We start from the raw sequence: 26219 nt of genomic DNA, 5'->3' as shown, positions 1-26219 counted from the left end.
AGTACTGGATACCGTTTATAAAGAATACACTGCAGGACTGCTAAATGCTAAGGTGAACGGAGCGAGGAAGGCCTTGGGACCGTTACTGCTTCTAACTTCACTGGCAAAGTAGCCTAAGTAACTCTTCTGGGAAGTTACCAAAAGTGTCTTTGAAGATTCTCCCCAGCACAAAAATTTATTTTAAAAAGAACCCAGCCAAAAAGCCACACCCCAAACCTGTCCATCAGCTTAGAAGCCAAGCTTAATCATCATAACAGCCTCAAAAAATGAAGTCCTGCTTGAGAATAAACAATGTAAGAATTCAGTTTAACTACACTGTGTTGATGGATCCATTTTTCCTGGCTCAGAGGCAGATTTTGCTTACAGTAGGGATCTGAGACACCCGTTCAGCAGGACTGTAGAGCATCTTGCCTCTTCTCCAAGTACTCAAACTAGCCACATGCTGGGCAACGACTGAACCCTATGGTGAGTTTGGCTTTCAGCATCCAACTCTACGAAGCAAGAATCTCTTGCCAGCAACCTGGAGTTACTACTTGTAATGTATAATCAAACACTGAAAGACACATCCAGTTTTCTCATCACAACTGATATTTTTCCCCCCCGTAATGTAGGCTGGTCTTAATTCCTGCCAGTCAATAAGTTTTCCTTTCTAGTCTGTGAAGAGAAATGGACGCTTTTAGGGCATGATTTATCTGGTCATTCTTACGCATCCACTTTAAGAGGTAAATCCCACTCCGGACTCTACAAACTACATCTACATTGCAGACATCCTCACTTCATGAGACAAATCCCAATCTAAAATCGGGCAGTTGCCTGTGGAACTGCAACCTAAGACCTAACTGCTTCTAAAAAAAAAAATGCCTTCCCTCACCTCATCTCTTCCAGTGGCATAACCCGGCCCCCTCTGTTGCTGTACTCAGTACTAGACTCTTCTGTGAGCCAGTTTAGTGTGCCAAACTGACAAAACTCTGCAGCTTTTTTGCTGGCTCAGTTTCCTGTTAGATCAATGAGTTAAAGCAGCTCACAGAGGGATCTCATGAGTGTGGGTGCTGCCACACGCTGAACGCCAGAAGCACATGGCTCAGAGTATGGGAGCAGGAACTGCCCTTTTTAATTACAGAGCACTGTTATATCAACTCATGGAGTTGCAACTTCAGTGTCCGTGTAATTCCAGTATAACAAAGCTCTCGGTTTGTCAGTATCCAGATTCATCTTTTCTGTCTAACTTTGCTCCATTAACAGTAAGATCTACCCTCCTTGGATCCTTCTACCCTCCAGTCATGGGGGAAACTACCTCCTCTGTCTGGAGAGGCACTCTCTGCCTGTCTTTACATCTCCCTCTTAGGAGGGACATACACCCCTCCATTCTCTTTCTAGGCAATGAGCCCATTTGACCCAGGCCTTTGGGCTGATTTCTCATACTCATCCGTACCTTTCACAGAAAGCTGGGTTACTTGCTCTTCCAGGTCGTTAAAAGGAGCCAGATGCACTGACTTATACCTCCAGCAACATCACTGATTACTGCTTTTCAGAGGGGAAGTCTTACTATTTTAAAAAGCTACATTAACTTTTTTTAAATCTACAGAGGAGAGAGACTTTTATATTATCATGTTACCTATCAGTGCAAATAAGAGCTCCCAGTTAAGCTCACATTTAGACTTTTTTTGAAGGACGTATCCAGCTCCGTTTGCTCAGTCTGATATCTTTTTGAGGCAAAACTGTAATCCTCAAGACATTTTTTGTCTTCCTCACAAAGCCAAAAAAGGGCTTTGCTTTAGTTGTTGTGACACTGAAGTCATTCGTGTGGTCACAGTAAAGTTACAATTAAGAACATAAAGCAGGTTAGTTAACTTGGGCAAAACTTTAAAAAAAACAAACAAAAAACAAAACCAAAAAACAAACAAACAAAAAAACCAAAACCAAGCCACCCCTTCCCCCCCACCCAACCAACAGAAAAGTAGCAGAAATAAACCTATTGTTGGATACTCTTGTTAAAAGGAACCTGATCATGTTTAGTAATATGCTAGAGATTTCTACTGGAATCGTTCTGGTGGCCTGGGGTGACATCTCTGACGTAGTTGTGCCAACCAAAACCCACAGCATAGCTGGACAACTGCAGGGCTCCGAGGAGGTGGTTTTGCAGAGCTAGTGGAAAACACAGCTGCAGCCACACTAGGAGCACTTGGCCAGAGTACAGAAATTCAGGAAGGTGGGGAAGGCACCCTGTTGTAGATGTCGTCTATACATGCAACATTCAACTTCACCCTGTTTTTCATGTTAAAACATTAATCAAGACCTTTTTTTCTAAAAAGAATGTATATGCACAGCAATGACGTTCATGAAGCTTCTGCATGCATTCCTCAGTGAACAAAAGACTGACAGTTAATACTTTGTCAGCTTTTTCCTGAAGAGAAATGAAAAGTGTCTTTAAGAACTATGATCAAACAGTTACAAAAGTTGAAAATCAAAAGTTTGTCATTGTCAAATAAATTAAAACCAGCAAAGTATACACACTACCAAATGACTTATGGCAAAGCTCAGAAGGCAACATCCATACCTGCTGGTGTGAGTACCAAAGCTTGTAGAATGTCAGAAAGGGAGATGATACCCACAATGCTATCTGCTTCATTCACTACCACCAAACGATGAACCTGCAAACAGGAAAAATATTTTGAGGTATTTGCCTGATTTAAAATAATAGCTAAAGCAAAGAAAAACAAAAATATCTTAAAGTAACACAGTATGAAGACAAATAGAAAAAAAAAAGAATGGTTCAAAATGTTAGCGATACCAGTCTCACACAGCAGTACAAACATGCTTACCCTACATAAATGAAAATTAGTGCATGTTTAAAAAGCACACAGCTATCTGACATGGCAACAAAATCAGATTTGAAGTGACAGCTAAGCCAAGATCTAGGTCTTTAAAATACTTCTGCTCTTAAGAAGTGGCACTCACATCAAACACTTTTCCCCAACTTACAGACTCTGCCCAACTCAGCCTGTGATCTCAAAAAATAAGATACAGTAGTAAAATGAGGCTTCCTTCTGAAAATTACTTTCTCAACAGGGAGAGGCACAGCACTAAAACTTGTATCTTGACATGTCCGAGTTGGTTTTAACCTAATTTTTCTCGTAGGGCTACACAATTGAACCTGAGTGCCAGATTGGTTTTAAAATCCTCATTTTGCATGAAGACAGAAAAAAAAAATTTTCAACTTATCTGTGCAAACTCACTGTAGAGTTAATAAACACAAGGACACAACTTGGAAGAAGGATTTCTCAACAGTAAGACTGTATTTTTAAATACTGATTTTATCATTACAAATCTATTCTAGGAAACATTTTATACTACAAAACTTTTGTCCTAACTGTGGGGAAAGTAGGTGGGCACTCCTACATCCTGAGGCTCATCAGCCAGAGCAGGCTACAGCAGTGAAAGACCACTGCAGAACCAGGAGAGTGCCCTAGTGTCAGTCCTGGCACCCGACTCACTGCAAGTGGGCACACAGTTGTATAACCTAAACATCACAGCTGAACCAGCTCTTAAGTAAGCGATCCTAGAAAGGGCGTCTGTCAAAAGAGGAGAGCCTACTACAGGTTTACTTTTTACCTACGTGAACTCTCTTCACTGTTTTAAGCTCAAATAATCAGATATAATGGTGAAGAGAGTGAAAAGAATTTTTCTATCTTCTCACAGAGGTGATAGCAAGAAAGCTGCATCAGTCTTGATTTAATAGTTACGTTAATTTATGGTTGAGGTCAACCACTTTGTTGCTAGTTAGATACAAGAACAGAGGAGCTCTGAATTATTTGAACAGTCATACCCACCTGACACAGGGAGGAAAGAAAAAAAGGGGGGGGAAGGGAGAGAAAAGACTGTTGTGTTTTCTTTTTGATGAAACTATGTTGGTGATATTTTAGATGGGGTTATTAAGTTTTTGTATATGCACATATTTAATCATTTCATTCTTCTCTCAGTGTAACGAATTCCAAGAAAAATGGACAATGTAATTGTTTCGTTTCATTTCCAGTAAGATCAAGCACTTGTCTGGCAGCTAAAAACAGCCTGTAGTTTTGACTGACTCATTTTTACATATAATCTCACTATGTTTAGACTGAACCAAAGGGTAGGAGTTTTTCTTAAAACCCAAATGTCTAAAGCTTCTTAAGATAGTAATAAAATTATCCAAATTTGAAATCTGTATATTAGCAATGCTAAAATTATTCAGTTTCAGGAAGAAGCTCAAGCAAATGCAGAAAATTACAAGTAAAAATTGCCTAATGGAGGTTCTAAGGGGTTATTAACAAAGTGGAAGTTTTAATCATATCAAGTATATGCATGGCTACAACCCTGAAGATGGAAAAAAAAAATCTTGTAATTGAAGAAGTTAAAGCATCTAAATGGAGTTGATCACACCTCAGAGACAACCGAAACTGGTAATACTGATTTTCTTCTGCAGAGAGGGGAGGAAGACCTATACACTCATTCACCTCCATGTATAAGAAAGTTCCCAATACTAACAAACAAGATAAACAGCACCAAAAGAGTGGAAAGCACACAGATAAATCATTTACAAGAGCAGTTAGTAAAGGCTTCTTCACAGGAATTTATTTTCTGGCCCCGTTTCACAGTATTTGTATGAGAGCAGCGCAGGACTCCATATGCATTAACTAATTGTACCCATTAAATTTCCTGAACAATATGTCAATCAACCTAGCTATAAGCTGGAGTTTAAAGAATTATTTGTCTGCAAAACTTGTGGCAGGCTTGGAAGAAACTTAATTCTCTCAAAGAAGTTTTGCATTCAGTTCAGTTAATGTCATAAAACAGAAACACAAATAACCGAGTATTATTACAGATGTACTGTACACTATTTTACACATCTCTATAAGCATCTAAGTCTATAAAGCAAACTGATACCCAACACATGTAGTTATGAAAAAAATACTTTCACCAAGTAACCAAAATAACTTAGAAAGGATAAACTTCTACTATTTATCAGTTTGGTAATATATTTTTTTAACTTACAGTGAAGGGAAAAATAAAAAGCGAACTCACCTCAGCCTTCACTATTCTATCCACAATGGTCTCCAGTGTTTCCAGCATACTACACTTTACAACACCTTCAAAATACTGAGAACGGTGCTGTAGGGCTTGCGTCACCGTGATATCTAGGTTATTATAAGTTTTTTCAGCAGCAAGATTCTGAAAAAAAAAACAAGGCCCATAACACATCTCAGTACTTAGTAATAAAGTACTCAATAAAGTAAATATTTTGGCATCAAGTAGACACACGTTTCTGGTGTAAATTAAGTCTATTCCAAGTCACATATTAAACAAAGCAGATGCTCTTCAGCTTCAGTTTTTGGGAACAGTCAAGCATGCAATTATGTTAAACACTATATGACAGACTGGGTTAATTGATAAAACTGTTCTGTAATATGCATTAGGCCAATGAAAAGCTCCTTACTTTGCTATCTGATATTTGGCTTGATGTTACTCTTCCTGCTTTTGCCATGAGTAGAAAATGTAAAGATGAAGTTCTACAGATTTTAGAATATACAAGATATACTTTAAGAACATAAAATTTTTTGTTGTTTGTTTTTCATAGGATAGGGGAGGACCCCAACTGCTCTGAACACCACCCATGAAGTAGATCTTAGTGCAGATCTAAGTAGAGAACAAATTACAGATTTTCTTCACCTTTCTTATTTGTGGGCTCAGACTCCCTCTCCTGGACTACGCTAGCACTGCCATTTCACAACAATTTTTTTGTGTGTGTGTGTATTTTAATAAGTACTATAAAAATAATATAAATGAAAACCCATCACCACCACTAAAAGTAATAAAGTTAAAAAAGTTTGAAAGCTGACATTCACAACTTTCAGTTTAAGAACAGGACCATGCTTGTAGCAAGAGGGCTTTGTCCAGACCAACAAAAGCGTTCTTTGTAGGTGAGACCATAGCAATATTTTGATAGCGTTGGCACATCCTGGCCTATTGATTTTGTGTACTGAAGCACTGAAGGACAAACACAGACAGACCTTTAAAATGAAAACACTGGACCAAGCAATAAAATGAGATCAATTTTCGGCTAGAGGATACTGTGATCAGTCAAGTTTTTGGATTGAATTACACTGAACATGACAAGATAGGTTTGAGATGATCATGAAGATACAAGCAGTTTTAGTTAACTCATTTAATGAAGGACATTAGGAGAACACAAAAAGCCTTTGCAAACTGAAGTCACCCTATCCGCAATAACTAGTGTAATATAAAGCTATTTCTATACCATCACACCTTTCCCAGGTTTCTCCCATCAAGAACCTGAAAATGAATTCTGAACTGTATTAAAATGAGAGAAATCTATCAACTTAGCCAGCTGTATATACAGGCATAGCTTAAAACACTGATTTAACTAAGCATATTAGCCACATGGTTTAAAGTTAAAAAATCATCAGTTGAATCTTGCAAATTCTATGTTTATTGGAAGATCAGATTATACATTTCAGATTTTTTTTTATTTCTTCTTTTAAAGCTTGAAGATCAGATTGAAGCAGACTGATGAAAAACTGGAAGCCTGAGAGGTGATTATCTTTTATCAATAGAAGCTAGCAGGCAAAGCAAATGAAGTATTACATATCTTCAAACTGCTTTATTGTAAAGATATTAAAGAGTACATCCACATCCAAACCCAGAAGATGTTCAAGGATGCCATACCACTAAGAGCAAAATATCTTTTTCCCCCCATTTAATAAGCAAATTAGTATATGTGAGGAAAATCTCAAATAATCAATAGATGCCCTAACTCTTTCCCACGTTACTAGCTGGGAGCAAACAATTATATCCTAAAGCCTTTGTGGTGGATTTTTTTCTTCCTGATCCAAACACATAATTTTTCCAAAGAAATGATTCAGCATCTCTAAAAATCCTATAATTTTTGTTGCCCCATCACTTAAAATGAGAAAAGGAGCGAAAAACATAAGGAACCCTCTTCCTTTTGTTGTCTTTCTGAAAAAGAATGTGTAATAAAGGACACATGTCCTGCCTCAAAGTCTAACACAGTTACAAAATAAATTGGAACACTGAACCCACCAACTGTGAAATTTCATTGTCTTTGATATGTTAGATCACTCTCGCTACAGCTACTACCTATTCCCTGACCAGCCTTTACGGCAGAACAGGGTCTTAACACAGTAGAGAATCCCAAAGAACAAAAAGACAAACACGTAGAGAAGACGACGGGCAAGAACGGTGACATTGCAAAATTTTCAGTATTAAGAGCACTGTTTGCAGCCAGAGATATTTATAAGCTTAGTCCCAAATGGAAATACTTTATTCTCCATATTTCTGAAAGCATTCTACGCAGCATTTCAGACATCTGGATTCTTCATTAGCACTAGCGGGCTGGTGGAGTAAGCAGCTTGCACACTTAAATCTCTAAAAAATCATGTAGCTATCAGAAGTTCCAATTAGAAGGCAGGTGCATACAGCTAGGAGGGGACAGGGATAAAAAACCTAAATATATTTTTCAAGTTTCTGAAGACCACAAGAATAGAAGAGCACTTTTGGTGCTCTGCAAGGTTGGCAAATCACGGCATGAATCTGACTACGCTGTTGCACTCCTGAGAGAAAACCAGGAACAGTGGCCTGAATTAGATCTAAGCCAGAAGGAATACAGATGCAATACTCCCGAGTCAGAGACTCACACAAAAGAATGGGACAAGTAGTTTTAATTCACTGAGAAGGTCAAGTTGTACAAAGTACCCAGACCGCATGGAAAAAATCTGCATTCTCTTTGAAAACAGACCGTAGAATGGCAGCGGCTGGGAAAAGAAAGCCCAATCTCAAAAATAGAAACAAACATAAAAAGCCTGTGCCCTCTTTTTGTAATAGTACAGCCAGATTTAATTTTGGGTAACATCCAAAGCAGTAGATGCCTGCATGCGAGTAGTATTACTAAGGATAGCTTAAATAAACTATAATAAAAAAAATTCTGTGCAGGGTGAATTGAATCTGTTTTATTCAGTTTGTTAATTAAAGCCTAAGGAAAAAAATAGCCAAAATTGACAAATTAACAAATTAATTTGCAAATGCTTACTGGATATAAAACATTTAATAGATTTTAAGAGATATACTTACTATTACATCAAATTTGGAATAAATATCTACAACTTTTCCTAAAAAGAAAAAGAAAAGTTAAAGTGCTTAAAATACAAAATTAGTTTTCTTGCTTCCTGCTTTCATTTGTTATCTTACAGTTACATAGAAAGAAAACAGACAGGTCAAGAAGGAAAGATGGAAAAAACCCCAACCAACCCACCAACCCATGAAGTTCTTCCAAGCCTATCAACCTACATCCTATCAACCTACATCTTGCATAAGTATTTCTTTATATTCCCTTTCTCCCCCTGCCTTTTTTTTTTTTTTATTCTTTCTCCTCTCCCCCCCCAGTCCCCCCAACATCAATCCAGGGTTCAGCACCATTTGTCTTACCACACTTTTGCATACAGAAGACCCAACACACACCTGACTCATCCACAACAGGTAATGCCGATATCCTTCTCTCTACAAATATATTCAAGGCTTTAATGATAGGAGTGTCTGGATGTATGAAGGCAATGTTGTGGTAAGTTCCTATTCCAAGTTCATCCAGATTCTTCTTCATAAAGGCAGGCTTTGGCATCTCTGACATCTAGGAAAGTCAGAATGAATCTATTTACAGTGCAGTTTTCTGCACCTACCATGTTTTCTACACCTACCATGTTTCCATATGATTGGTATATATATTAGGAAATCTGTATTCACTCATCCATCTACAGACTCCAAATGATGGTTACAGATAGTTACAGTAATCTGCTACTAGATTAACATAAAGCCAAAACAAGCTCAGATCTAGAAGCATTACTTCTGTTCAAAGCAGCTCTAAATTAAGACTACGTAACTTAAGTTTTTTGCTCATTTATTTATTTTTGTAGCAACCCATCTCTAAATGCTTTTGAGCCTAAGCTATGTCATTCCCACTGAAACTGGAGAGAGGAGACAGCAAAACATACTATACACCGAATGCTTATTTTGAACTCTTGTTGCTTTGTTGGGCCTCCTATTCATTCCTGTGACCGACATAAGCTACACTGAGTAATGATAATCTCGTCTCTGGGAGACAATTCATTTTTCTATTCATGTAAACAAGCTTCTGAAGCTGAGTAGATCTTCCAGAAAGGACAGCAAATTACTCAAATAGCCAAGACAAGTCCTTGGTGTTTAGGTTTCTTTAAATGACTAAAAGAAAAGTAAAGGTAATGTACAGGTCTTACATCAAGCTTTAATTTCACTGTTATCAAAAAAAGATACGCAGAGACACAATGAATATGGAAGTTTATCAAGAAGTTTCTGTACTAAGACTTAAATTACTTAAAGATGTCTACTGGGTGGGGGGAAATCAGTTAAGCAAAGCATAACTTTAAGTACTTACAAAAAGCTGGAGGAACTTGAGGATTCTTTTATGGGTAAGTATATAAAGTGCATTTCCACTGACGGGATCTATAACTGGCAATCTGTGGATTTTGTTTTTGATCAATGAATATACAGCATCAAAAAGGCTGAGGAGAAAAACATTAGTTCTTTTTTAATGAATTCTGGCTGACAATGAGTAATGTCAAGTGATATATAAACATATTTACAAACCCCCATGAAGTACATACAATACAAGAAATTACTTGCATTATCTTTAATGTTATAAAAAACAGAAGTTAAGGGATTTCAGATTAACTTTTGCAGCTGGTAAAACACATCAACAACAATATGCTCATGAACATCTAAACCCAAAAGAAAACGTGATGGAAAGTGACTTTTTGTGGTAGAAAGTATAGCAGAAATATTTCTTCAGAAGTGTAAATTGTTTTTCCAGTAAGTGCTGTGCTCACAGTATCCCTGCACTCAGAATGGATCTTTCTGTTCAGAGACAAACAAACAGTGAAAAACAGAGTGTTCTTGCACTTAATGCATCTCAATCCCAAACTTCTAGAACATTTTCTAAGAAGACCATTTTTATGGGTAAGTGCTTATATGCAATTAAGCCAAAACAATTATCTAATCATTTCACTGAATTATCATTGGGGATTGGCAAAAAGTTATTTGCAGGAGATCTGAAACACTTCTCCGGACACTGCAGACTACGATTTAGCAATATTCCAACCTATACAAGTCTGCTCTTTGTGCAAGTAACACTTTTTTTTTCCTCCCCTTGGTCCTAGTAAGACTATGATAGAACAGCTGACCACCAACTGCAATGAATTAATAAGTAATAAAATTAGTAAAACTTTGATAAACGCCTACTTGTCGGAGTAGGCTTCTTCCCATACACAATAAACTGTATGTTCTGAGTCCACTACAGGGATGAACTATCCCCATTTGATATACGTAGAGTCAAGATTCCCACCACTGCACTGTAGATTCCACTCCCGGAATAAACATTTAACTACTCCTAAGTGCAGCAGTCTGTCACAGAACCCAAGTCCATTTCTGGATCGGGTCTTAAGTTGACTTGCTCTATCCTTTTATACATGTCCTACTGCATCTTCTTTATTGCAATACTTCTCTTGCTGCACCTTTGACTGAAAGCAATTATACTATTTTGTTATCTTAATGGTATTCCTTGCAACTAGCTACCATTCAAAATACATTCCTTATGACTTAATTGAATGACATTCATGACTCAGTGGCAATTCTATTGAGGATACAGCACATCATTACTTCGAGGTAATCACTAGAGTTCCCTTCACCAGTTTCCTTTGATAGGGCATAAGCAATCCCATGCCACAAACTGAAAGCAAGAATCAGAACTTCACTCTCCGGTTCAGCGATAAGTAGTACTCAAGTTGTGAAGTGACCAACTAAAGCTCTCTCTCAAGTTACCTTTGGTAAATAAGGTATAATGGCAGTTTAAAAACTATTTCTTTCAAATTCCATCACGAAGAAAAAGGACAGACATTTATCTTTTAAGGAGCACAACCTAGTAGTAGAGCAGAACAAAACACACAGATACTGTCTTTCCTTTAGTTAAGGAAAGTTACTTGCGTTGAAAAGTACTCTACGTTTTCAATTACTATGATTGCTGAGAACAAGACAGCTGAAAGCCTCTGTGCAGTTTTTGATTTTCATGAAACAAACATGACTTGCAGGCTAGCTTGAAGGGTCATCACGTTGCCTTTTTTGCATATTTTCTGGCAAGTAATTTTGATCCATGTCTAGTCCTTTTACCAGAAGAGTTACACTGATAAAAGACAAAATTTAAACTAAACATTCTCTTCTTTGGATAATTAAAAAAAGTCCTCACTCACAATAAAAAGCTCCCACACCTTCTTGATTATATTAAAAGATAGTCCTTCATTATTGTACTCTAGTTTACAATATAAATTATTTCTTATTATATAAAGAAGTCTTAAATTCAGAGTTGAGATGGAGTTAGTTTATTTCAAGTTAAGCAGACTGAAAAGCAAAATCCTACCTTGCATCTGGGGAGATGTTCACTAAAGGTTTAAATGTCTCTTGTAAATAAAGCTCTGTGTACAGAAAATTAATAGACCATTACCAATTTATATGAAAACATTAGCTTTTTTTATGAAAGCATTTTATAAATTCATTCGTACAAAATTAAGTGGAAGAAAGAGAGGAGTATACACAGTTACTTCAGATATTCTACCACTTATGCACATTCTTCTATATTGACATTAAAAAGACAAAAGTTTTAAAAGCAGGACTAAACTGATTACCGCCAGGGGTCACTGCAACAACAGCAAGTAATTCTTTACCAGTTCCTTTTCTGAGAGGGTCTGCTGCATAGAGTACTTCTATGTATTATTTCATGGCATATAGTCTTCTTTTACATAAAGCTTCCTCCCTGCATTCAGCACTTCTGTTCACACCCAGCATGTTCTATGAATTTCTAGTCGCATTATGCAATTCACTGAGGCATAGCTTGTTGCTCATCCATTAGTTCACTCAATACGTAGGGTCATCTATTCATTCTGCATCCTGGCTCAGATACATTTCCATTCCACATATACTCATCAACTCTACAGCCATACATGCTGCCTTACTCCAGTTTCGTTTTTTCTTTCTTAAAGAGCAAGATGGTACTATCATGAACAAGTGGCGAAGTAGTATATAGCCCAGATCACTCTAGTCCTTACACAGTTTCAGGTAGAAAAATAAGCAGCAGGAGCAAATGGACAAGCTTTTACTATTCCTGCTCTCATTAAAAAGTATGTGGCAAGAGACAAGTTAAGTCTGTGATTAATTAAAAATCTACTACACTGAAAAACATTAGAATGTTTTAAATTATTAACCAAGTAGTAAATATTCTTACCCCTCCAGGTTTCTATCTTGTGCTCCTCCAATTCATAAATCTGAACCTACAATGGGTAGATGGAAAGTTTAGCTTGAAGTATTACTTTTAAGCCCCAAATCATTAACAATATTATAAATATCTGAATAATTTCCTTACATTTCATTGCAGGCAATCTAACAGAGTAAGAACAGTCCAGAATAACATTTCTTGGCAATAACAAGAGGAAAGGGTGCAATCCTGCTCAGTACAGAGTACCATACTGGACCTATCATTTCAGGGGACAAGAAAGATCTTTTACCTGCCGAGGTTTGTAGTCTAGATCTCTTCTAGACTCAGAGGCATCTCTTCAGTAATTTATCTCACCTTAAAACAATCATGCCAGAGTAAACCCGCTGATGATTCCTCACAGACTCAAACCACTAAAAAGCTTACCCTGATCACTTGACTTCTTAATGCTAACAGAGATGAATTTTACTGTTACTTGATTATACAAACAAGCAAGAGCACTTGGTTTAGTGCTCAGTTCAATCAGAAGAACCAACATGTATTCCCCCCTCCCTCAAGTTTAATCTTTTACTGATGTTACATTCTTCAAATGTTTTCAGACACTGCATTTAAGCCACACATGCTCTCAGCATTTCTCCTGTACCAGCAATGTTGCTCATCTGACCTGTGTTCAGCTGGTCCAGGGAACCAAACAGGCAAAAAAAAGTTACAAAAACATTGTTAGTTTTCTGCTGGTTTAGCTTCCTTAACTGGCTCACAAAAAGGATGGGCAAATGATACCGGGCAAAGGATGCAGCAAGTCTGCAGCTTTTGGTGGCAGCTTATCATCAGATCAGATCAGCAATAACACCAAAAAACCTTTAAGAGTCCAATCTTTGAAGTTTAAAACAAAACAAAACCAAAACAACAAAAAAAAAAGACATGGTCACACCACCAACTTCCTGCTGTTCAGCAGCTGTTTCACAAAGTTCTTTGTCAAAAGATTGTATAACCTCCCTACAGTAGCTCCTTCCACCTTGCTGATGGTTTTCTGAAAATGTTTCAGATGTGAAAGCTACCTTTCTCTAAAGGTATCAAGCTGCAAGCCAGCCACTTGTAATAGCAATTGCGCTCGCTATAGCCTAGGCCAAAGGTGCCTGTCATCCCTTACACGGCTCTTCTCTGTCAGGTACCTCTGCAAACACTGCTGAGGCTGAGGAGTTTATAGATGAAGGGTAGAAGTCTCCACAAAGCCTACTACATTTATCTTTGAGCTAAAGGAGACTACACTTAGGTTATTCTCTGGAATTAGCATCCTTTGAAGAGTATAAGGGAATGTTAAATTGATATACTATAATTGGACTACTCAAGTATACCATTTTTGGATGGCTTATAAAAGATACCTACATAAGTAAGTTAAATCATCTTTTAGGGCTCTTGACAAAAACAGGCAGTTAAGAGTGGACTGCAGTTCAGAAGATCTACTGAAGTGATAAGAAGAATAGGAGACCGCTTTAGATGCTGACAAGATGGGGGTAAACCTAGTTCTTTGACCACACTATAGGGAGAAACTACCTGAATGTTCCTCATCAGTCATTTAAAGATATTATCTAGTACACGAACAGCAACATGCTTCACACTGTATGTGATGTGATGCATTTAGAAAGAGTGACTGAAATAGAGTTATATTTTCAGCATAATTTTACCTATTAAGACTAGAGCATTCCCTGATGGAATATTATTTTAACTTTTTTTTTTTTAATAGAAGACTGCATCAATCACTTAAGTCAAATGTTGTCACTTCTCAGCTATTCCTCCTTACTGCTGCCATTTTAAGCACAACCTGTGGAATAGGATGTTAGACAATGTAAACAGGAGTGACAACAGTTAGACCTTAGGTAAAGTTACATGGAAAAATTGGTAGTATTGGGGTTGAGGGTCATTACAATATGGAAACCATTTTAAGGAAGTTACCAGTGTGCAATCACTTTTCATTTGCTTCTCCCCTCACCCCTTGTAAATGTCGGGGGGGGGCGGAAATAATTCTTTAACAGGAAGAAAGGACAGTGTACTACATTACTGGCATCTGACAATAATTTCACTATGGATTTTGAAAAATTAACATGAGCTTTGAGAAGCCTAATACATCAGATGTCTGCTTTATTCAACTGTTTTTGATTTTTTTAGCTAATAAAACATAGTATGTATGCTGTAATTGGTAGAGGGGGAATTGTGATTCGACAGTAACAAGAAAGGGATGTAAATGTATGAACATGCAAGCAAGAGAATTTCATCAACTACCCGCCAATGGGAATTTTAAGTTACAGTTAATTGAAGTCAACAGATCTCCAACTGATTGTGCAGCTCAGCCATGTAACTAAAATATTTGCATACATTTAACCAGTTTAACTTGTTTATTCTACACCATCACTCCAAGAACAGAGTAACCTTTTAATGCATCCAAGCCTCTAAGCTAGCATTCTGTTTAATTCCGCATACTCTTTTCAGAATAGCTCTATCATAACAAGACAAAGATGATTATATAAACATGTGAACCACGCATAGCTACATACTTGATTTTTAAATACAATGAACTTTTTCATGTAACTTTAAGACATCCCCCCCCAAATGCTTCTTGGTTGATATTTGCCATTTATATAGAGCTCTGATTACTATTGAAGTACGTGCTTTGAAACAACCTGAACACAAATAAATACAGTGATCAATAATCAAGTATTTTCCTTCATACTTTTGATATCACATCTAGTTTTACTAAGTATTTTAAGCCAGGTCCTTCATCCCAAATGCATTAGTCATCAGTTGCAGCACTAAGTGGAGCCTCGTATCCAAGACAAAGGCTATCATTATGGTAAGCACCACACAAAACATAATAAATGGTAGTACTCATTAAGGAAATTCCTCATGTTTATACATGTATAACTGAAGCAGACAGATTACGTTACCTGCCCAAGCTCATAGGACCTTCATGGCTAAAGCTGGGAACTGAACTCAGGTATCCAGATACAATTCTATTACCCTTCTCAAAAAACCATCTTCTCTTTCAAAAAAAAAACCCTCCACAGTGAGTATACCCATAACATATCTAAGCTTCCAAAGACTTAAATAATAATACTCATCATCATCATCAGTTTTTCAGTTTGATATTTCAGTTTCTGTACTGTATGGCAAATGATAAAAGTATAGCTTAACATCATACTTACCATTGGAGACTTATAGTATCTATGCAGTATGTTAATGAAATCTGTAATTGTTAACATTCCTGTAACAAGTGATACATAAAAAAAAAGTTCTTCAGATATATACTTAACATATAGAACTTCCAGCTATTTTCTCTATTTATATTCACAATATACAACTTAATAAACATTAAAAGCATGTAACATACTATTTGTATTGGACTAATCAACAGTGGAATTCTGAAGTTTCACTTTTGCATTGATACAATGCTTCAGAATAAAAACGCACATCTGAATTAATATTCAAAATTATAATCTAGGTACTTCTCTTCTTTCAATCTGACCCAAAGAAAACCGTGAATCCAGACTGCATTCACCCCCAAAAGCATGGAAAAAAAAGAGGGGGATTAGAACATCTTTTAAAGATGTTGGAGACCTTTCCTTGCCTTTCATTTTCTTTTCAAATAAGACACATTCCCATTATGTACTTGCCAAGTCAGGCAGACTCTCAGACTCAAATGAAGGAACAGTATAATCCATTTTCTTGAATATTGCTTATTAAAGAACTTCATTCAATCATTTCCACAGTAATGCTCAACGTCTATATTGAAATGTGACTTTTTAAAGAAAAAGATAGTACATCCATAGTGTATGCATTTCAACCACTAACACCAAACTATGTAATATAATATTGAGGATTAGTTTAGTTACCTGAAAACATTAATCTTTGAGCTTTCAAGTTCTAAATTTGAGATGTAATTGCCCCACTATTTACTACTCTTACATCTAAACTGAAGAAACTAAGAAATGGGGAAGGGAAAAATTAATCCGGAGGTCAGCTTTAAATCACTAGAGCTTAGTTACAGACAGAAAATGAAATAAAATATAAAAGACACACAGCATTCCTATGATGTATTGCATGAAACTACTGCTCCTCCCCCCTTGGATTTAAAATATTTTAACAAATGCTTTATAAAGTATCTACCGTTCATTTCCAAGAATCCTCAATCTATATTCCAGGTCACAAGAAGCACATATAGTAATATTTGTAACTGCCACTATGACACTGTCTTCTAACTGCAACAGAGATCTAATTTTGGAAGATTATTGTTGTGGCAATTAATTACATGACTTAAAAAAGCAATACATACATCTAATGTTTTTCTCCCAATATGGGACATATCTGTAGCATTCCACATCAGTTCTGCTATTTAAGGATTTCTCAAGTGCACCTTACTGACAATGTGCAGAAAAAGACATGCTCATATTGCATGTATATTAGGATACTGTAACATGAAATTCTTCTTTTATAGTTCCTGTTTTCAGAATTCTTTTGTGACTGTTACCTTTATTTTTAAATACACAATGAAATGCACGTATTAGAAACCAAATTTCAGAAGGTCAGGACCTAAAAGAATCATCATGATTCTCAAAGCACAGCAACACTATGAAAGCTGGCAACATTCCACTCCTCACAAGGAGGAAAAAGAAACCCTCTTCGCCAGTATATCTCTAGGATGTTAGACCATGGCTAGCCCCAGACCACCTTTGGCAACAATAAAGCACCCTGGAAATTCAAGTAATTCTGAATAATGTTAGAACTACTTACCTACAAAACTCTGTTTTTTACTCTCCCACAGTGGAGCTGCTCTCACACCATTTGCCACCAAGGCAAAAAAGGCTTTCTTTACCTGCAAAAAGAATGAACAACTAAACAAATCTTTGTTCTTAATTTAGCATACCAGACACCAACTGAAGGGTTTCCCCAGTTACTAGGAAAAAATGCAGTATAAACAGGTAGCTGGTATTCAAAACAGAACAAAAACCACACACCAAACAAAAGTCTTAGGCCTTTTACTTCTAAAATGGTTAAAAAGCTTCGAAAAAAGCTTAGCAAAACCAGATCTGTTCTTGTTTTGTTACGTGAATATTCCATGTGAAAGCCTCTGATGAAGAAGTAAGCTGACACAGCTGAAAAGATATGCTCACTAACCTCAAATTTATTCCCGTTTGATATTATCCATAAGTTATAACCCCCAAATCATGACGTTGAATAAATCTGTAATGAACATAATTATCACAAGTGTCCAGTTTACAGATATAGCTTAACATTTGAAGATTGTGCTATATTCTAATGTTCACTATAGCAACAGTTGTATTACAAGAAAGAGAGACTGAAACAAGAAAAGTCTTGTTTCTTCTCCAGCTTTTAGATGCATGATTTATACAAATTAAAAGGGATTGTCTGATTATTTTAAATATGACTGAAAGTTAAAAGGACTAGCTAGCCTGTTTTGCTGCTAAAGAAGTGTAACCAAATCCTTTCATTTTTTAATGAATTAACCCTCCCCAATTTCTGAATCAGAGGTGATAAGGTTACAGTGCCTTTCTCACAAGAAAAGAAGAACTTCCCTGTGAACACTTCGTTCTCTGAAGCATGAAGCAGTCAGGCTCTAGTGCACCGCGAAGTCCTGATCTCTTGATGATATGCTTGAGCATGTTATCATTCCTGTCCTGCCCACACCCCTAGATAGGCTTCACATGGAAAACACAATACAGAAATGATGGTTCTTGTCCAGGTCTTGACCTGGCACAAAACTAGGACATAGCTAATCTATATCTCTACATCCATGAAACTGGTCCTCGGTCCAAGTAACATAGAAGTAACAATTGCAATTGCTTGACAACTGCAAACAGAACAGACCACAATTACACAGTTATCTTAAGTGTCTACTTTAAATTATGTGCCAAGGGGCTCCTCTCCACAACACAGTCAGGGATAAAAGGGCTTCACAGTCAATGGAATCAGCATCCAAGAAAGTAGGGGCAAACAAAAATGTAGGCAGGAGAAAAAAAAGTAAGTCTGCCATTGTTAGCTACAACCTTCTTGGAAAAGTTTGCAAAGCAATCCATATGATAGCCAGTGTCATATGATATTTGACAGAACCTCCATTTAGACTCTACTTAGTGTTATAATGTACCAGTTTAAATTTCTAAGTTAGTAAGATCTCTACTCCGCACCAGAACACATCACCTCTGTCTACACTTCAGTGATTTGCAGTTTTCAAATACCTGGTGTTATCCTACTGCACGTGAACTCCAATCTTTAAGATCAGACTTCTTAAAGCAACCTGTATTTCTTGTGACGTCTGTGCAGCCCGACTGCTTTCTCTCTGACCATGAGAAGCAAATCTACTCTCCTGACCTCAGCAGATGACAGTTCTCAAAGCTGCCTCCTGACGTTACAGATGCTTCTGCCATATCATCAACAAACAGCAATAATCATCTGCTTAAGAACCACCACCCCTAAACTGCATTAAAACTGAAGCAGCCACACGGGGAAAAAATACTCAGAACCACAAATAAGACTGTCAGATACACACCATGTAGTACTTATCTAGAAAACAGTTAAATAGAAGGGTCCCAGAGGTATTCAGCCACCTCACTGACACAAGGAGTCATCGGGTAAAACAAACATTACCAAATCCACCACAGGAGCATATTAACTCATAAGGAAGACTGAAACCACAAAGAAACCCTCCAGGCAGACACATGAAGTGTGTCCCACATAACAGCATCACACTTACAGTTAATGCAGCAAAAGCTAACAGCAGTGAGCTATTTGGGGAGCAGATATGAGACAGAAGTGAGTTCACACAAACTAACTCCATCTTGGGGCAAAATAAGTTCTAACCATTCTTCATCAAGAAAGAGGAAACTACACTCAAACTGCCTGAAACTGAGAGCCTTCAGCTTTGATATCTTTCCATAATAATAGCTATCACACGAGTTAATGGTCACTGCCAACTTATGTCCCAGGTCTTCGACAAGAATAAGATGTTCAAGCTGTATCAGAGCAAGAAGGTAACAGCTAATCTATTAAAGCCAGGGGGAAAATAGCTTTCTTCCAGATAGTAATCATGCAACAAAACTTTGCAAGCCAGTTTACAAACTCTGTAATTGATAACCTGGAAAAGAAGCATGCCCTCAGCAGAAAAGATGTGGACAGCCAACTATAGGACTTCAGGCAACCTCCAAATTCTTGCTACTACTTCTTTCTCAGACACAGTAACAGCAAATACCACCACCTAGCACAATGTTCAGATGGTCGAGATAGTAAAATTGAGGTATTATTTTAGATTCAGAAATGATACTTCAAGAGAGACAATTTCAAAGATATACTAGGCAAGAAGCTGAGCTTGTAGACAATCCAAAAGGAAAAGCAAGTTTCCTCAAAGGATCAGTTCTTGCCCTGATTCTGTTTATTTGCAAGTTATTTGTCTCCAAGAATCTCAAGAATCTTCAGTTAGATGTCATCTTGCCTAGCTTTAAAAGATAGGTTTTGGAAGAACTGAGGGCTGCTGAACAGATACAGCTACTGAGATAGCTCAGACTTAAATCCTTCATAAAAGACAATGAGTTCAGCTTGGGTATTAGGATATTAAACATTTGATGTAATAAATCGCCAAAATTTAGTAAAGAAATACTTAAACTCATCCCTCTGGGCTGTCCTCCTAGACCACAGCTTAAGTGACATTCCTATTGTTTTCTTCAGTTTTATAGTAGAAACTGTTACACAGTTACCTTTTAAATAACAATGCCACCAGTTCTAATGTTAATACTTGTCTCTTATTTAAGTAAGGTAATTACAAAGCAAAAACCCAACTTCATTCTTATTTGCTAAAACTGCTTGCAAGCACAAACATACACTCATCCACTCACATTTTCCTTTAGTTTCTGTGGTTGACCAATTTCAGTTGCCCAAAGTACTGCTTGGTGGCCAGCCAAAACACTGGGGTGTGGAGCTGGGCTTCCATCCAGCACGTTTAGATGTTTCAGTGATGCTCATGCAGAAAATACCCACAAGGACCTTCCTTTCAGATTAGATACAGTTTGTAGCCTTTGAATATCTCTACCATGTCTCATCTTTGGACCTCCAACAGCATTGTTAATTCTTGGCCCCACCAGCATTGTTCTTTCTCTGATCTTGAGTGTTGGACTGGCCTGACCTTCACAAAACCATTGTTCATCAGCCAGATGCCACAGATTGTTGCTATTCAACACCATGTACAAACATTCTTTAAACAAAGCACTTTTGTTCTTATTAACCATGTAGTGGTCCTAACAAACACAATGAATCAATAAAATGGGATTTATCTGCCCAAATTTAGAGGCTGTTCTGATATATATGCTGACTTTGCATACTCACCGCATCTCTTCATAGCCAACCGGGGGAAACAGTCATTTCTGTGGCATGACTCATCAGCCTTAGATAGAGATTAAGTTGTATCCCACAGATGCCATTTCCCCCCTCACTGACTATAAGATGTCTAGACATTTACAATTAGATCAGGAATCCCATTTTATGTGACTACTTGTCTTCTCCAGCATCCTGCCCCTGAAGTAGAAGGGTCATATTATAGTAAAGGAACACAGCAACTGAAATCCTACATGTATCATAGATGACCTCAACAATAGGTGCTATTACACTACAGCGAGCAGAACAGGAACAAGCTTTTCTTACTACAGGAACTCATTATACTGACTGTGAATATGCTGAATAAAAGAACAGACTAATTTAGGTTCGACAGGACTTCGGGAGGTCATCGCTTCTGCAGACCATTCAAGTATTTCCACTGTAAGTCTTAAGGAGGATGTAGCCTCTTCCAATATAACAGTCATTACCAAGAAAGATCGAGTTAGACCCATACATAGGAAGTCCTGTTTTTCAGGTAGTAGAATATTTGGAAAAGCTTGTCCCTTATGATTAGTGAGCTCCAAAATAGCTTGATTATTGCGCAGTGACACCAGAAACTGTGGTAGCAGACAGAAGATTTCACCACACTACAGAATAAGTTTTCCCTCACTGACAGGAAATACTGAAAGGGACACTCCTCGTTATGATATACCAGACCAGTAATCTTGCAAGTCCTTGCAGAAATGCTCTCTTGAGTAAACTTCTATGAATGAGGAAAGCATCTGAAAGGAAAACTGAGGATGAGCTTGTTTCCAAAAATTCAGCATGTGTGTACACACACACACTTTCATCTTGTTTCACCTAACACTACGTTATGAAAACTGTAACTATATGCATAAGTGACCAGTGGGTTTCAAACTTGTCCTCCAGGACTGTCCCAGAAGGTAAGGAGGCTGAAACCAGGACGCTGCTGCTGTTGCAATCACAGTTCCTGGTGCTAAATGGTCAGTGCTAAGTAGAGTAGAGAATGCTACTGTGCTGAAAGATACACAACTCAGCACCATTGTCTCAATGCCAAAGTTAACTTGGAAAAGCTGGAAGGTAACAGAAATAAGAAATATAGTTATGGAACACCTTCAGATATGCCAGTACCAAGCAAGAAGATGATGCAAAAGACTAGTAGTGTGGACAGTGTTAAAAGATCTGCCAGAACTTCTGTGGTATGGCTGTCATCCAAGGGCATGATGACAAACGTGTACCTCTCTTGCCTCATCTTTCACTGTATAAACCAACACCAGAGCATTAGCTTTACTTGCCTGAAAAGCCCCTAATGTAACCCCAAGAAATGTCTGTTTTATCAGATCAGAATAGAAAGGAAGAAGCTCCTTTTATTTTTTGGCACAGAGCTCCCATAAAAGCAGTATCAGACCCAGTCGATCCTTGACACACTTATCTCTGATTCCCAATAGATGCTCAAAGGTGAGCTAGAACATTCATAGTCATTTTCACTGGATAAGTTGACAAATTCCCAGTCTTATCTCATGATGGTTTTTGTTTTGTTTTTTTTTAAGGGCTACAAAACTTAGAGGGAACACACGCCTCAGAAAATTCACATGTGGACCACAGTATTAAAACCAAACCCTTCAGGCAATCACTGAGAAACAATAACCCTTCCTAGCATAACAAAATACAAAGTTTGATATGTAGTTGAAAGAAATTTGCAAGAGGAAGGCTGAAGGAGGCTGAAGGAACAGCTGAAGAAGTACCACAGAAAGTTAAACTCATATACCCATATACTCACATGCTCTAAGTATGAACCAGCAAGGCATGGAGTGCCTTCTCAACGGGTGCCTTGTAAAGGGGAAAAAGTTTTCCATTTTCAAGGGATAACAGCATATATATCTTCACAATATGAGCAAATATGACAAAGTCATTCTAGAATACAGTCTCTGTTCTCACTGTTAGAGTAAGGCGGCACAAGAAAAAGTTACCCCGAGACTTCTCTCAGGGGCTAAACACTTGCATTTCAATAGTTCTTACCAAGTAAGACCACCAAGAGTAGTACAACCGGTCTTTGTTGTAACAGGAAAACCATCAGGCCTCTGCTGTGACCTTTGTACTACATAAAAACTGGGCAACCTATGCTTTACTCCCTTGGTCTAAATGTGTTTATGAGCTGACTGACTCTCAAATGCTCTTGATATGAAAACGCAAGGAATGGGGCAACAGTTTCTAGCGCAACATAAACAGGACTGTATTTCTTTAAGTAGCTTGGTAAGTTCTCCAGCTGCCCAAATCTTGGCAGATCTCGAAGAGAGAAAAAAAAAAAAAAAAAATGAAGAGTCCCAACTACTGCGTATGAGGGAGAGGCAAGCCTGATGATCCAGCTGCAATAAGACAGGTTTATAATGTCTCCCCTGCTACTCTCTCACATCACTAGGATTTCAGCTAGTGCTTCTTCTGTATCAGAGGCTGTAAGGCAGATCTCATACAAGGAATTCATCACTGGTTTTGTGTACTTGTTTGACAACGCAGACAGTGAAGAGGCAAAACAAAGTGACTAACTACTTGAGTCCTACTAACAGTGTCAAATGGGGTGCAAGCCCGCTCTCAGGTCCAGCAAATTATAATATTTTCTTATCTGAAAAATACTCTTCAACAATGACTGGAGGTGTTCTACTGAAGAACTGGAAGACTTCTACTGAAAGTCTTCGGATCCCAGGTAGTGCAATATGGTCCACTGGAGAAGGCTAACCTGAACAGAGGTTTCACCTGAACAGAGGCTTGTGGTACAGTATTTGGGAACATAGAAAAAACACAATACTAAGTTGAAAATACAACTTTGTCACAGAAAGCTCTTTGGTCAGCCCTCCTCTTCCACACTGTCAGCATCATCTTCAAAGGATTTATTTCTATGGCCTGAAAATTTTTGTGAACTAAATTGGAATCAAGGACTCCAGCATTCATCCCCAGATCCCATGATCGTGACCTTGATAATACAAAAACAGTACAAGCTAAATATTCTCCAAATATGTCATGCGCTTCTGCTTTGAAGCAATTCACACCCAGATAGCAATGACTTTTAAACACCTTCAACTGAGGAGAAGGTAGTTCTTCCCAAACACAAGATCTGAAGCAAAGAAATTTCAGGGAGGCGGACCAATTTTCCAGAGAATCTCCACATCAGCTTTCCAAGTGGTCAAAAGGAAACTGAAAAACACTTCTCCTAACTTGTAATCTAGGGATGACACCTACTATCAGGAAACAGTTAAAGTTCTGACAGGAATTGCTCTCTTTTTTAGGGGATCATTAATTGCTTTGTCTTTGTGTTTCCCAAAAAGTGGCCAACAAAACATTGGGAAGGATAGTAAACATTAACTTGCAATTCCTGTTTTTTTTTTTTTCTTCAAATAAAGCTGTACCGTCCAATCCAGACATCTTTTTAAGTTACAGAAAACTACAGTCCTGTAAAGGAGCTATTTTGAAAAGTTAAAACCCTCTTTTGTAGTGCATATATATATATATATATATATATATTAGTTCAGTGTTTTTATAAATTGGCTTGTCTGGAGGGACTAAACCAGTATGCAAAGCTAAAACCAACTATCTCAGCGTGATGACTGTTGCATTCAAATTTATTTTCCAATTATTTTCTTCTTTGGTCTATGAATTTGGTAGAAGCATTTCCTCCCTGAAGGACTATGCCTTTAAAAAAAAAAAAGGCTATTTACGGACTTAACAATAAAGACTTTTGCCTAGGGCGAGGGCCAAGCAGGTCTTGAGAAAAATTTCCTCCTTTAGCTTATCACACCCTCAAGTAGAGAAAAATTGGACAAACCTGTTATTAACTGAGGGGCTACATTTGCTTTAACATCTGAAAACCCCAACCAACAAACATCCACAAGCAGCTCCTCTAGCTCACGTTGAATTTTGGAAAGCTTACATGAAACCAGATCAAAATTCAGTTCTCTTCTCCATTCACAGGAGATGGAAAGTGGACACTCCTGGTAGATGATGTACCTCTAATGGCCATAGAGTACTTAGTAAAATTTAAGAGCTGATGGAGTAATACCCTTCAGGCCCAAGCCAAACCCCAGAAATAATAGGTAGAACCTTATCCTCAAGTTAAAGTATGCAGGCACATTTTCTAGATTTCTCCTCAGAGAGCAGGTACTATGTCCACGTGCAGAAATCTTCCCCACACCATATCAACATGAAAAAGTCCCAATCCAGCTGAAGACACCAAACTGAGACCTTAACTGATACTCTATGTCAATATGCCCATATTGTAGCCAGTAACTAAGGGCTCTCCTTCTCCCTCTAACACCACACATGTGCTGATTTAATCAGGACCTCTTCTAGATAGCCACTGGTCCATGATTACAGTCAACTCTGTTATTCCATCTCAATAAAGTACTCTGCTGATACTTACTTCCACCTGCTGTTTGAGGGGAGCCTAAGCACCCTGGTAAAAAAAAAAAAAAAAAAAAAAAAAAAAAAGCACAGCTCTGTTTTCGGGGGGGGAGGAGAAAATCACTTTAAGCCAGAATTTCTGCTGCTAGATTTCATGCCACAATGGGCTAAGAGTAAGACATTAGGTAAGCCTCATAGGCAGAGCCACTGGGACCAGCTGCATTGGGAAGGGTACAGAAATTATTTCACAGATTAAGATCTTACCGGAAAAAGTGGTGGTGGGGCGGGGAAGGCAAGAAGAATGATGCAGGACTTTCACTCAGCCAAGCACAAACACCTTACCTACACCCTATGTAGGCCAAAAAATTTCTACTGAATTGGTACAATGAACTCATATTATCTTCCTCCAAGATCCAGGAATGAATGCTTCCTATTGGTTTTGAGAGCTGCAGGAATTCAGCTCCTATGCCTGTTATGTACAAGCAACAGGAACAGCTCTAAAAAAACCCCACAAGAGTCTTCCCATATTATGCTACTGATTCCAGCCTGATCTCAAGGAAGGGAGCTTTTATGTGGCCTGCTCAACTGCCTCAGCCCACATGCCAGTTAGAAGCTAAATTACATTATTCTCGTACAGTTCTGTAGGACGGATAAGCAAGGAGGGGTGTTCACACTCCTCAGAAATGCAGACAGTATATTAGTTTAAATTCAGCAACTTCGACGAGAAAAAACCTCAAAGCCAATTAAGGAACAGACAGTCAATCCTTTTGCAAAGCTGTGAGAACTCTGTTGCGACAACAGACCCAGAGTCTGCTGTGTTTCTGGAAGCAAAAGATTCTACAGCATTCTTACTGGAAGTCTGGTCTATCTCATTACCTTGGAGAGAGGCAACACCCCAGTCAAGAATGACCTGGAGGGAACAAGGATAATAAATCCATTTACTGAATAGAGTCAGCACAAGGAAGAGAAATACAAATCCTCTTCCACTCTTCTAATGTGGAATCCATTGCATGCTCTGCAGAAGTTATATTTACTTCCAGCTTGTTAAAGCACTAAAGAAGTTTCCAGAAGA

General features: G+C 37.9%; 1 protein-coding gene across 8 annotated transcripts in view; it reads right to left on the bottom strand.

Moving 5' to 3' along the window:
- The window catches only part of PRKAG2 (protein kinase AMP-activated non-catalytic subunit gamma 2), a 230471-nt gene that overhangs the window by 1235 nt on the left and 203017 nt on the right, over positions 1-26219 (bottom strand). For all 8 annotated transcript variants that reach the window (XM_076331958.1, XM_076331960.1, XM_076331964.1 and 5 more), the window contains 9 exons: positions 17147-17228; positions 15562-15620; positions 12374-12419; positions 11513-11567; positions 9479-9605; positions 8533-8698; positions 8146-8183; positions 5062-5208; positions 2558-2651 (listed from right to left, as the gene is read on the bottom strand). In XM_076331958.1, the coding sequence (XP_076188073.1) occupies positions 2558-2651; positions 5062-5208; positions 8146-8183; positions 8533-8698; positions 9479-9605; positions 11513-11567; positions 12374-12419; positions 15562-15620; positions 17147-17228 (814 nt within the window). The remainder of the gene's footprint in view (positions 1-2557; positions 2652-5061; positions 5209-8145; positions 8184-8532; positions 8699-9478; positions 9606-11512; positions 11568-12373; positions 12420-15561; positions 15621-17146; positions 17229-26219) is intronic.

The sequence above is a fragment of the Aptenodytes patagonicus genome, chromosome 2, assembly GCF_965638725.1.
Source record: "Aptenodytes patagonicus chromosome 2, bAptPat1.pri.cur, whole genome shotgun sequence".
NCBI lineage: Eukaryota > Metazoa > Chordata > Aves > Sphenisciformes > Spheniscidae > Aptenodytes > Aptenodytes patagonicus.
This window is presented reverse-complemented; position numbering and strand designations above follow the sequence as displayed.